The sequence below is a fragment of the Echiichthys vipera genome (genome assembly GCF_963691815.1).
Source record: "Echiichthys vipera genome assembly, chromosome: 9".
Classification (NCBI taxonomy): domain Eukaryota; kingdom Metazoa; phylum Chordata; class Actinopteri; order Perciformes; family Trachinidae; genus Echiichthys; species Echiichthys vipera.
This window is the reverse complement of record NC_139834.1, coordinates 29,653,153-29,667,687: the sequence shown is the minus strand read 5'-3', so window position 1 is coordinate 29,667,687 and position 14,535 is coordinate 29,653,153. Positions and strand designations below refer to the sequence as shown.

At 40.3% G+C, this 14,535-nt stretch overlaps 1 protein-coding gene across 2 annotated transcripts in view; it reads right to left on the bottom strand.

Moving 5' to 3' along the window:
• LOC310951139 (acetyl-coenzyme A synthetase, cytoplasmic-like) overlaps window positions 1-14,115 on the bottom strand; it is a 46,020-nt gene extending 31,905 nt beyond the window's left edge. For both annotated transcript variants that reach the window (XM_083919254.1, XM_083919255.1), the window contains exons 1-2: window positions 13,488-14,115; window positions 8,147-8,342 (exon numbers count right to left, since the gene is read on the bottom strand). In XM_083919254.1, coding sequence (XP_083775380.1) covers window positions 8,147-8,342; window positions 13,488-13,611 — 320 coding nt within the window. In that variant the 5' untranslated portion in view covers window positions 13,612-14,115. The remainder of the gene's footprint in view (window positions 1-8,146; window positions 8,343-13,487) is intronic.
• Between the last annotated feature and the right edge of the window lie 420 nt (window positions 14,116-14,535).

Below are 14,535 nucleotides of genomic sequence, written 5' to 3'. Positions count from 1 at the left end.
AGTGGATTTTTAATTCATAAGGTCCCGGTTCAATTTGATTTCATATCGATTCTTTTAGGGATATTTCACTAACCAGGGTTCCTGCACCTTTTCAAAAGTCAAATTCAAGCACTTTTCAAGCATTTCCAGGTGCATTTCCAGTCTTTTCCAACAGCTTCCAGCTCTGGTAAACTCCATATTTGTATTCATTAAACTTATCATGTCACTTGTCCATCTCATTAAATGAAATGTGATTGTCCTATAAACAACCAATGGAGACAGTTTTCTACAGAAGGATGACAAATGAAAGAAACTAACTCCACAGAAATAATCACCAACTATTCTGATCATAGGAAAATCTCTGTGTTATATCATAGATGTCATCACACAACAACAAATAAAAACAAACATTTTTGGTCAATACGGACAGCAGGCTGCATTCGCAACACAAATTATGCCTGTTCATCTGCAGAATCTGCTTATGGGAGATTCTTAGACTACAACCACTCTCCATTATTATTTTTCTTACTTTTTAACTTCCTTAAAGACTATTATATCACAATGTTGCCCTTGTCTTACACCCAGATGAACCAACTTCAAAAACGAAAATAAAGTTTAAAACATGACCCATCTGAAAACTTTAAATGTACTTTCATAAAGTAGTACTCAAATAATGAAAAAATATTTCAGTATTTATTGTCTGACAGTTGCCTACGACAGAGTTTATTTTCTTGTAGATTTGCCACTTTAATCTCATACATCTGCGACTTGTTTCTCTGAAAAATTAACCCCCCTCCCCAGGTCATACTTGCCCGAAATACGCCGTTGTAGTTGCCAACATTACTTTTTGGACAAAATATAGCTGTCACACAGTATCACTGTCATTTCCAACAGACAATTTCCCGCCTAAGAGTGAAGTGAACAGTGACAATGGTGTTCATTTGAAAAATTAAGTACATGTGCATTTTCACAGACAACTTTAAAAAAAAAAATTAAGGTAAGTATTGCTTAATCAGGATATATATATATATATATATATATATATATATATATATATACTTGCTTTACTGTGCTGTGTTTTTTTTGCACAGTCTCTCTTTTGTTGCCAAAGTGGTTGTGGCAGATAACAGCTGTGTGTGTGTGTGTGTGTGTGTGTGTGTGTGTGTGTGTGTGTGTGTGTGTGTGTGTGTGTGTGTGTGTGTGTGTGTGTGTGCGTACAGCTCAAAGGTCAGCTGACAGCTGAGTCACATACACAGAATAAGTGACACTATTATAAAGACCTGACCTTGATAATCATTTCTGCTGCAGAGTGTGAGTGTATGTGTCAGGTTAATATTTATTAAGGCTGCACAATTATGGACAAAATGATAATCATCTTGTCTGTTTTTTTCCTTTTTCTTTAATTTAAATGTCAGCAACCGACTGATACTGATACCTAATTCTGTTCAGCATTGGCTCTAGAATTGGTTGAAAATGTAATGCATTGTTTGAATCATTATGTAAACTATCTTTTAACAAAGCAGCCTTCTGAACACCTTGCCGTCTTTTGGTGCAAATCCACTAAGAAATCCATCTTTGCATCTGGTGTGAAATTCTATCACAGCCTCAGAAGAGCAGGATTCTATATTTTGGTGTCCACGTCACTTCACAGCTCCCGTGGTTGCAGGATTGAACACCTGGCTGTGAAAAGCAAAGAAAGTGAGCTTCAACCTGCCGTAATCTCTGCCACCAATGCAGACAACGCACCTACAGTCTGCAGATTAATCAGCTCTGATAACAAACAAGGTCGTTTCACACTGCGGTCCAAGACTCAACCAGGTCTGGACCTTTGACTACGCCCACTCCAGAACTGACTGACATCAAACTGCGTTTTCTTTTTCCGGTTAAAAACACGGACGAGCCAATGAGCACCACTGGTGGAACTAACGCCGTTGTCAAACTGTTTGTTTGGCAAATCCTAACCAAGTTAGTTGAACATGCTGAAGTTGACCCCCGGCCTTATATACACTTTTATTTGATCATTATTATATATTATTATTATTATTATTATTATTATTATTTCCCCTCCTTTATTTCAACTACTGCCCGATGGCAAAGGGAAGATCGTTGTATGTTCGTACATTTTAGTTTTTCAGTTACATATCTTTATTATGTTGATTACTGTTGTTGACTAATATTTACCACTTTTACTATTATTGTTAGTACTACAGTTATTATTGTGTGTACAATTGTATTATGTATGATTGTTTATAATGTAATAATTTACCTTTTTGCCAATTTCCCTTTATGAAACAAAAGAAAAATGTACAGTCTGTTGGATATTTGCGTGTGTATAAATGAAATTTTGAAAAGGCTGAGGTCCCAGGCTTCGCTGTAGCTATTCTGCTGCTCCGGCCTCCAGGAAGTGCGCCGGACTTTGACACCAATTCGACATCGGAGTTCAAAATGAAACTGCAACTTCCTGGTCGGTCATGTGTTTTTGATTCAATCAATTTATTTTTTTGTGGTTTTATTCCTAATATTAAATTCTCCTGCCTTTCTTTGTTTTTATATTGACAGTAAGATGAGTGTCTTTGTGTTTTTGCCTGCTGGTCGAACAAAACAAGCAAACTACTTTTTAAAACCTGATCCTAAATAAAGGAGTTTTATTTTGGGTTCTGGCGTCGACAGTGACACATGCTAGTGCAACACATTTCAAACAAACAACTCCAGTGAAGGTCATCAGACATGTTGCTTTTCCTATCTGGAAATGTTAAGGGCGATAATAGCACGGACACACATTTATAAACGCACACACACACTCACCTATAAATACACAGCAGTACAAACCATTTTCAACACTCAGGGTTTAAAGGTCAGGGAACAAACACACTCTTTTGAATGTGGCAGCAGCCTGTTGACCAGCTAAATGAAGCTGCAAAAAAAAAGGACATTAAGTGAAAAAGAAACAACGGCAGAGGAGAAATCTGCCTGAATGCTTTTTATTTTGTCTCAGAGGAAAAACAAGTAACTTTTACAGCTACTGTTGACGCCTTTAAACATCCTCGAGGCATCCGTCAAAACAGTATCAGCATTGTGTTTGGCTAAATTGATGAACGGAGCTGCTTGGCCTCAAACATATGCAGTTTTGAATTAAAGAAAAGATTGAATAAGTTGACAGTAAACTTGTGTGTTTAAACATGTTTCACATATTCCGACTCTTTTTGAGGAAAACGTGGGAAAACTGGTGATTTAAACGCAGTCACGCTGGATTTCAGGCATGCACCGATCCAACTTCTTCAGTCTTGATACAGAGACCTGGGCTGTGCATATCAGTTGTGACCCGATACCATCGTTGAATTTATAAAATGTACACCTCACCGTGTGGGAGAGAACAAAGGCATCAGGTTGGCTTGACTTATGCCGCGTTCCGACTGTGTGCGTTAGAAAAGCAAGTAACGTGCTTCTTGATCATATTTGGACCACCGCGCCAAACGTGCCAATTGTGTCTTCCACGTGATAATGATATAAACATTTTCATGCACACGCCGTTTCCTTTCATCAATCAAGGCTGAGATAACCACCGTTGCTGCATTGTACAGCTCCAGTTTTTAAGTGGCAAATCTACGAGAAAAGTTGCAAATTTAGGAGATTTAAGTGGCAAATCTACGAGAAAAGTCGCAGATTTAGGAGATTTAAGTGGCAAATCTACGAGAAAAGTTGCAAATTTAGGAGATTTAAGTGGCAAATCTACGAGAAAAGTCGCAGATTTAGGAGATTTAAGTGGCAAATCTACGAGAAAAGTTGCAAATTTAGGAGATTTAAGTGGCAAATCTACGAGAAAAGTCGCAGATTTAGGAGATTTAAGTGGCAAATCTACGAGAAAAGTCGCAGATTTAGGAGATTTAGGTGGAAAATCTATGAGAAAAGTCGCAGATTTAGGAGATTTAAGTGGCAAATCTACGAGAAAAGTTGCAGATTTAGGAGATTTAAGTGGCAAATCTACGAGAAAAATTGCAGATTTAGGAGATTTAAGTGGCAAATCTACGAGAAAAGTCGCAGATTTAGGAGATTTAAGTGGCAAATCTACGAGAAAAGTCGCAGATTTAGGAGATTTAAGTGGCAAATCTACGAGAAAAGTCGCAGATTTAGGAGATTTAAGTGGCAAATCTACGAGAAAAGTCGCAGATTTAGGAGATTTAAGTGGCAAATCTACGAGAAAAGTCGCAGATTTAGGAGACTTAAGTGGCAAATCTACGAGAAAAGTCGCAGATTTAGGAGATTTAAGTGGCAAATCTACGAGAAAAGTCACAGATTTATGAGATTTAAGTGGCAAATCTACAAGAAAAATCGCAGATTTATGTGATTTAAGTGGCAAATCTACGAGAAAAGTCGCAGATTTATGAGATTTAAGTGGCTAATCTACGAGAAAATGTCTCAGATTGCTGAGAATTAAAGTAGCAAATCTTGTAAATATGCAACTTTATTTTCTTGTAGATTTGCCACTTTAATCTCGTACATCTGCAACTTTTTTCTCAAAAAATTTATACATACATACAGGGAAACCGCCTATATAAACACCAACCATGGCTAAGATAACCCCTGCTGCTGCTGCTGCATTGTAAAGCTCCGGGTGTCCGCATACAGCTACTCTTTTCTTGTCCTCCATTGTTGATAAGTAGTGCTTCTGCCGGTGGGGGAATCACAACACTCGCACCCCCTCCTGCCTTCTGATTGGCCAACGCCCCACAGAATGGAGCGATTCAGCTGAAAAGTTAATTTTTTTTCAAGTCGCACGTTGGAGGCAAACATCTATCGATTTTGTGTGTCATTGTGTCGCGAGTAATGCGAGAAAAGGGTGGCCCGTTTCGAAATCGCCATTGTTGAATTAATAAAGCATACACCTCACCTCGACTCCAGAACCCAAAATAAAACCAACTCCTTTATTCATGAAGCAGGTTTTAAAAACAAGTTTGCTTGTTTTGTTCGACCAGCAGGCAAAAACACAAAGATACTCATCTGACTGTCGATATAGAGAGAAAAGGAAATGGCAGCCCAATTTTGACATGTAGATGGACTTTGTATGTAATCGCGCTGCTTCTATTGCGTCTGTCGCTTCCAGTTTGAACGCGGCATTAAACATTACTTCCCTAACTTTGTACAACAAATGAACTCAGATACAAATGTACTGAATTGTTATTTATTCATTAATTTGTTATAAAGAATTGTGCGCCGGCTTAAACTTCTGGAAATTAAAATGAAATATGGCAGCTGAACCTGAGAATAAAGTTACTTATATAACAGTAATGAATTTAATTGATCAGTCCATAGATCTGTCCAATAATCTGATACACGATGCAGCTATTGTGTCAATATTGGGGCTGATATCTGATCTGGGCATCTATACATTTCTCAACATTCATTTAAATGATGAACTCATTCACCTCCCACACAGTTCAACAGGACGTGGGAAATAATATTCAAGTTAAAAAACACTTCAAAACCTGAAGTAAAAGTAATAAACCTACACTGTGAAAACACTCCACTTAAAGTCAAACTAGTGCATTGATCAAAACCTGACTAAGTAAAAGTGTGTATGTACTGTATGTAAAGAATGAAAACTAAAACATGATAAATAATCGTGATCTCATTACTGATAAAAGTACTTGCGATCATCATTTTAATCATGTAGCCACCAGGGTTCCTGCACCTTTTCCAAAGTCCAATTCAAGCACTTTTAAAGCATTTCCAGGTGCATTTCCAGTACTTTCCAGCACCATTCAGCTGTGGTAAACTCCATATTTGGAGGTCCTCAAACCAGAGGCCGTGGGCTCGACTCCGACCTGCGGCCCTTTGCTGCATGTCTTTCTCTCTCTTTCCCTCACCCAATTTCCTGTCTGTCCTATATAATAAAAAGGCTATAACAAAAAAAAGGAAAGCAGTTTCAAGCACTTTATTCAAAATCAAAACACTTTTCAAACCTTGGAACTCAATAAAATTCAAGTGTTTTCAAGGATTTCCAGCACCCGTATGAATCCGGAGCAAAGTCAGTGAGGGAACACGTTATTCTTCCACACATCACCGCTATATTGAGTCACGCATTCCCAACTGTCCCCGTCCTCCACCCTGGACGACCCCACTTTAAAAAAGCCCTGTGCGGTCCTTCTTCATCCGTCTCTGTGGCTTCAGCATTCACATTAGGACACATATGAGGCCGGAGGCAAGGGACACAATGGGAGAGAGAGAAGACAAGAGGAGAGGAGAGAAGAAAAGAGTGGCCTTTCAGGACAAACTGGAACAAGTGCAGCCAAGAGACGGAGATGGAGCAGAGAAATGAAAGAATACGAGCAGCTGAGTGAAAGAAGAGAGTGATGCTGTGCACCGGGAACAAAATAACCTCCTCACTAGTGCTTTGTGTCGCCCCTTCGCCGTGTAAAAATGGTGACCGTCAGACCTCTGTTAAAGCTGACAGAAAATACTGATTGGTTTTCCAATTCAATGCATCACATTTTCTATTACTTCAGAGAAAAAAACAATTATATACCAAACTATTTCCTGTGCACTTTATGGTTTACGGTTCATGGTTTATGGTGTTTATTTTAAGTTTCCTCTTACCTAAACTGGAACCAACCCTGATCCTAACCGCAGAGGAGAGGGCTACGCATTTAAAAAGAAATGAATTCACTCCTTTTTGTAGACTGTGGACTTCAGTTTATTTATAGTGCCAAATCATCGCTTTACATATAGAGTAGATCAGGACCACACTCTGTGACTTATTTCTGATTTACAGAGACCCAACAATTCCCTCATGCGCAATCAGCATCAGTGGTGAAAAGCTTCCCTTTAACAGGCAGGGAGGTCTAAGAGACAAGAGAGTTAGGAATTTAAATTGTCACAATTATGAACCGTGAATTAACGTTTTTCTTTTTATTATCTTCTTTGTGTCTTTGTGTTTTGTTTTTTTTATTCTAACTTATGTGAAATAAAAGGTTTTGTGGTGGTGTACTAAATGAAGATGAGCAGAGAGAGGAAGGAAAGAAAAGAAGGAACAAAAAAGAAAGACAAAGGAGGGAGGATGACTGCAGCTCCATTCATTCTGTTGGTATTCAATCCACTTATTGTCACACACACACACACACACACACACACACACACACACACACACACACACACACACACACACACACACACACACACACACACACACACACACACACACACACACACACACACACACACACACACACACACACACACACACACACACACACACACACACACACACACACACACACACACACACACACACACACACACACACACACACACACACACACACACACACACACACACACACACACACACACACACACACACACACAAAGTGCAGGTCTGGTGAAAATGGACCTCATGGTCTTCTTTTGGTTTCCATGTATAGAGAATGCCTGGAGGGACGCTAACAGCCCCAAAGGGCTAACACTGATTAGCTCCGGGCTGTGCACTGAACACATCCAAAACGTCTTTTTATAACCACTAATACTGCTCAAAATAACAGCAAACCTCTGCAGCAGCATGAGAAGAGTCCCTACACAGAAAACAAGCACCAACAACGTAGTTAGAGACCCAGAGTTTATTTAAATAGACTGTTACCAATTTCACAGTAAACTAAAAATAAAACAGCGTGCATCTTCTCTGCTAATCCCGGCCGCAACAACAGGAATGTTTTGTTGGGTCCACTATCTTGATCCGCACGAAAAAGTAAATATTTCCAATTATTTTGAAGCCAAATTTCGTCAGAAAAAAACCAACTCTGACCGCTGAAAGTTTGGTTTATTACATTTTAATAATGGCTTTGTTTTTAGATTCATGAATTAATGAATGAATTAATGAAATATTTGTGCTGGTTTAGAACAACTGAGCCCCAACAGAGGTATAGGTAGGTATATTATTATTAGTAATTAAATGACCTCATCAACAGGTTTGTAGGACGTCGTACGAATAGTTCTGAACGGAAATTGGAAAATCGGACAAAAGTCAGGATTTTCTGAATCGATATTGAATTGGGAAATTTTTTTTTTTGCATTGATGAATGGATATTTTTCCCCGCCACTAGTGTAAAACAACAAAACCCTTTTCCCCTGAAAAAGACAGAAAATGACCAACCAAATGAGAGACGTGCGTCACTAACCAGTAGAATGCCACTTTATCGCCGAGCTTCCTCTCGTGGACGTTGCGGTCGAGGAGGTTGTAGCAGATGTTGGTGGAAGCTCCTTCCATACATTTGACGTATATTTCCCCTTTGGTCACATCAAAGTTGTAGTCGAGGAACTGACCCGTGTGTTTGGTTTTCCAGAAGAAGTCTTTGGCGATGTCCCCCCAGAACTCTAAAGGATGGGATGAGAAAGGGATGAAAGACATAAATAAAGGATACATCTCAGATACACGTGTGACGTCCTTACAAGGTTCTCAAGCACAAGTCACAAGTATGAGGGTTGTTTGTTTGGATCAATGAAACGTTTCAGAGGAAATAATTTCGCAAATCAGCGCTCCCATGTTAAAAGACCACAATCACAATGTGGCGGCAACTTGCTGCGTTTTAACTGGATATTGTGCTCACTTATTGGGACTGTTGTATTTGTCTGTTTGTGTTTGTTGTTGTTGTCATGATGTTTACACTGCCCTTTTGTCCAGGTCACTTGCAATTAATTAACCTTAGTTTAACCTCTAAAATGTCCAATAAGTACGACAAATGTCCCACAAAAAAACAACAACAAAGTGAAAATGTTTCCTAAATATTTAAAACATTATACTCCATTAAATTATGAAAACAGATTTCTGTCAGCTCACATTAAGGCTGCAAATATTTTCTCTGTTAATCGATTAGTCATTAGGTCTATTAAAGAAGTTCTTCCCCTTCTGGCATGTTTACACTTTTCTTTAGTAATCTTAAAATGAGTATGGCACACTTAAATATAAAATAAATCCACAAGGTGTTGAAACTCATCAATATTCAAGAGTGACAGAGCAACAGAGCGACAGAGCGGTCTGTGAGAGAGAGCCACAGAGTGACTAAGTGACCTGTGAGAGAGAGCGACAGAGCGACTAAGTGACCTGTGAGAGAGAGCGACAGAGCGACTAAGTGACCTGTGAAAGAGAGCGACAGAGCGACTAAGTGACCTGTGAGAGAGAGCAACAGAGTGACAGAGTGGCAGAGTGGCAGAGCAACAGAGCGGTCTGTGAGAGAGAGCGACAGAGCGACAGAGTGACAGAGCGCTCTGTGAGAGAGAGCAACAGACTGACAGAGTGACAGAGCGGTCTGTGAGAGAGAACGACAGAGCGACAGAGCGGTCTGGGAGAGAGAGCGACAGAGCGGTCTGTGAGAGAGAGCGACAGAGCAGTCTGTGAGAGAGAGCGACAGAGCAGTCTGTGAGAGAGAGCAACAGACTGACAGAGTGACAGAGCGGTCTGTGAGAGAGAGCGACAGAGTGACAGAGCGACAGAGCGACAGAGCGGTCTGTGAGAGAGAGCGACGAGCGACAGAGCGACAGAGCGGTCTGTGAGAGAGAGCGACAGAGCGGTCTGTGAGAGAGAGCGACAGAGCGACAGAGCGACAGAGTGACGGAGCGGTCTGTGAGAGAGAGCGACAGAGCGGTCTGTGAGAGAGAGCGACAGAGCGGTCTGTGAGAGAGAGCGACAGAGCGGTCTGTGAGAGAGAGTGACAGAGCAACAGAGTGGTCTGTGAGAGAGAGCGACAGAGCGGTCTGTGAGAGAGAGTGACAGAGCAACAGAGTGGTCTGTGAGAGAGAACGACAGAGCGGTCTGTGAGAGAGAGTGACAGAGCAACAGAGCGGTCTGTGAGAGAGAGCAACAGAGCGGTCTGTGAGAGAGAGCGACAGAGCTGTCTGAGAGAGAGAGCGACAGAGCTGTCTGAGAGAGAGAGCGACAGAGCTGTCTGAGAGAGAGAGCGACAGAGCTGTCTGAGAGAGAGAGCGACAGAGCGGTCTGAGAGAGAGAGCGACAGAGCGGTCTGTGAGAGAGAGCGAGGAACGGCCAAGAACTGATGGTTGAAGAGGCGAGACACCAGTCACCATGGACTCTGCTTTCCAGAGATGGAGGCTGATGCAGCTTCATCTGGAGCTAAAAAGAGATGAGATGGTGGAGGAGTTTCTGCTGGACAGGAACTTTGACTGATCCTAGAACGCAGCATTACAGTGATAACGCAGCATCCAGATGCTATCACTTACCACTTACTAAGGAACATTAGCATTAGCATCAGCGCTAACGTCAGCGCTAGTGTAAACAAACCAGCCGTTTCACTTGAGCTGCTCACTTTCTCAGTGCACGCATCAGGGGAGGAGGGAGCGTCAAAAGGTCAGGAGGGGGAAGAAGGTGGGACTTTGGAGGGAGGAGGAGTTGATCATGGTCACATTTTTACTAAGTGCTGTGAGACATGCCAGAGAGGGAAGAACTGCTTCAAGTGTCAGTGAAACTTTTTCATAACAGTTTCCTTAAGTGTTCAAAAGTCTCGTTTTGATCGAGCAACCCAATAGTATTTATTTAAAACATAAAGCCTCTTCCACACATGCAATGCAACCCTGAGCTTATCTCTTCTGTACGCGACAACGCAATCTATTGATGACGTTTCCATCATGCGGCTGGTGTGAAAAAAAATGAACCTCAGAGGGTGAAGAAGAAGACGGATGATTTTAAATAAAGATGTCAATAAAAATGTCTGACTGTAGGGACAACGAGATTCAGAAAGTTCTGTCAACAGCCTCCTGTCCTGCCTCCTGCATGCTCTACCCAGGAGCCACGCCTAAACCAAACAGAGTATTTCCAGTAAGTGAGAACTCGTCTGACACAGAAACAGAATGTGCTGTTGTGTGCTGCACATGCAAAAGAGAAACTCCGGGCAATGTCAGGATAATCCAGCAGAATCTCAAACATTTATGGTTAAAAATAAACTCAAATACATTTTTGTCTTAAGTCCAGACTGTATCACCAACAGAGCTCATAAGACGTTGTTAAACACCTTCTTTCAACATACAACTAAAAGGAAACTTGATAACGTGACTTCACAACATCTGATTGCAACTCAAGGTGGTTTATTATCTTCTTGCCGTAACTTTTGCTTCTCGTTATCGTTTCCTTTGGGTGACTTTTATTAGGGCCTGTAAAATCCTCCCGACATGAGGCTGGTGGATGTCAGAAGGGTTATTAATGACCTCCTGAGCCCGGCGGCACACACATCCACCCTGATGTCAGATTCTACCTGCAGGAGAAACTTGTTTGATCGCTTCTGAGCTACTTTACATCCTCAACTCTTCATGAGGAAATGAGATGAGCAGCTGTTTGATTAACAATAGCTGCACAGACACAGAACACACACACCCCCCCCCCCCCTCCTGCCTGGTTAGTTTAGTAGATACCTCCCACACAAAAGGCCCCGCCTCTCCCATTTGTTACCAGAGAACCCAAAATAACTCCTTGGTTACGGGCCGCGTCTGCAGGTGCAATGACTCAACACTTTATAACAGCAGGGACTTGGAGAGTTAGGGATGCAGCTATAGATCATTTTATCTGTACGTAACCATCTAAACACTCGATCTGCTCCTTTTCCACCGCAGACAGTACTCTTAAACGTAGACGGGGTTATGACCTGATGCAGAATAACGTCTGCATTAAAAAATAAACTGTTTCTAGCAGGATGGGATGAATCATCATCGGTACCATCCACAACTTCTGACAATGGAAACAAAAAAAAAAAAAATCGGTATCGGCCAATATTGACATTAAAACAACTTATCGGATATCGGCTAACGTGGCGATATAGTAAACCGATTAAACGCTGCGAGGCTTTACGTGTGTAGTGTGACACGTTTTTATGTAGGATGTATCTTACTTGTATTATTTAAAAGCAATTGTTATAAATATAAATATAGAATGTTTTAACGTTAGTTTAAGTATTTTTCTTATTTTGAACAAGGAATGTATATATCATTTTATTCTTTGTTTTTTATGTCTGCATTTACCGGTGGGTAAACACAATAAGAATTTAAATAATAATATATTCATTTCACTACAGAAGAGTTATGATTTCTGAAATTAGGTGTGCGGGGGGGAAAACAACAAGTATATACACTCACCGGCCACTTTATTAGGTGCACCTGTCCAACTATATACGTATATATATATATCTATATATATATATAGATATATATATATATATATACACACACACACATATACACATATATGCATACATATATATGTATGCATATACATATATGTACATATATATGTATATACACATATATACATACATACATGTATATACATATATATACACACACATATATATATACACACATATTTATATACATATGTCAAATTCAGTTTCCAAGCTACTGTGGCTGTAATTCACGGAGATGCATCTTCAGTTAGGGGCTGCGGCCAGCGTAGGACCCCAGCGCAAGGGGAGGTTATTGTGTAATATGATAAATGATTTAATCACAATATGATTCCATTGAAAGACAATAAAACATTATATTGAATTAACATTCTACACACAGCATATCACAGGAAATAATTAGGGTAAAGAAACCATGTATGAATCGTCATCTAACATCCCTGATATGTCAAAAATAAAAAACATGATTTGACAATTGTATTACTGAGCTCTTTCACACAGTTAAAGATAGCGTTAAACAAACTATTAATAACAAACTATTAAACAAACTATTAATAAAAATATATATATATAAGTGGGAATTTATTGGAGTTATTGGATTGTGGATCATTGAGATCTTTCTATTGTTACACCCTTTATTGATGGGGTAATTATTATTTCCCAATCTTGGGCAGTGCAATCGTGTATGAAGGTGAAATATAACGGTTTATTTTTAGGATGCAGGGGAAGAGAGTTGGTTTATGTAATTAACGTATTGAAGATCTGTATTTGTACTGAATATGGGTAGGGCCAGAAAATCAATATTTAAAAGCCAATGTGCAATACTAACATTATTTCCTCTGTGCCAGGTTGTAAATATATAAATGTGTTATATAATGTTCCTACTATCATATTTTATATTTCCCTGTGTTTTATATTCATAGTTTTCGATATTTCCTTGTTTATACTGCTGTTATAATCTGTTGTTTCTTATTGATGCTTCTTCTATGTTTGCAATCCACTTCGCTGCTGTAAAAAGGAAGTTTGCCCTTTGAAAAGGACTAATAAAGGAATATATCTATCTAAAGCATAGTGCTTCTTCCCACTCCCTTTCAAACATGTATTTACAAATTCGTGCTGCTTATTGTTTTGTTATTATGGGCTTTATTTCTTCTTTCAAAATATGTTTTATTCTACTCTGCTTTCCACCACTGGATTTAGACTGCAGTCAAGCATGCAACAGTAAATATATATATATATATACACATGTCAAAATAAATAATGGCAGCACCCACATGAAGCCTGTAAAGTGTGAAGCGAATGTATTTAGTTACTTGTAAAGACCATTATGTGGACTCACCGTCGGGATTCTCTAAGGACTTGAGGTACAGCTCTTTATATTTCTCAAAGCTGGAGATGTGAGCCTCCTTCAGGTCCTCAGACCCGTGGAAGACGTCCTTCTGCGGGGCTTTATCGGGAATCATCTCTGCAACACACGCACGGCTCCTCCACGGATCTTTACACACCGACGGATGCTCCTCTCCTCCTCTCTTCCTTCAGCAGCACAATGAAGCACGGCAGCTGCAGGGTTAGCAGCCAGGTTCATTCAGACACTTCCTTGTCCCTGCAGGATGCTTTTGATGTTAGAAATGTACGTGGAAAAGCCGCGTTTAAACCCAACACGTGCAGCCGCGGTTGGAAGGAGAAAGCCGGGTCAGTTCTGGTGTAGTTCCGGGTGGATTTGTCCGCTGCTGGAGGTGTTAAGAGTCCCGCAGACACACACACGGACACACGGGTGAGCGGTCGCGATGCTAAGTGCTAAGCTAACACGCTAAGCTAACTCCAGTGGAAGAGTAGGGGAAAACGAGCTCGCGCGCCGACACGAGGCCCTTCGGTTTAAGCTGTAAAGACTTAATTTATTTGAAATAATCAAATGAAAACTGTCACTTGAGTGAGCAGGGTGAGTTTCATACAGGTGAACTGTGACTGTCTTCTGTGTTTGACGAGCAGAGCGCTGCACTGTTTGGCCCTGACCAGCAGCCAATCACAGCTCACGGTGCCTTCATGAACTCCTCGAAAGCTCCAAATTTTATAAACTAATAGTGTTGTTTAAACTCCTCGTTGCGTTTAGGTGGCAAGGCTTATCGTAAATGCTTTATAGTAAAACATGTGAGGTTTTCATATGGCGGAATTAAAACAAAAAATAAACAAAAATAGTGGCGATTGCTCTAAGACTGCAAGGGAAGCTTCCCCTAAATTGTCACCAAAAGAAAAAAAAGTGGTGAACTATGTACTGCTGTGTGTACATTTCATTGACGAAACAGGTGCTAGAAAGCCCTCATCTTTTGTTTAGAATCAGCTATCCTGTGTTTGTTTATTGAAGACAATTGCAGTGAAGGTGTTGCATG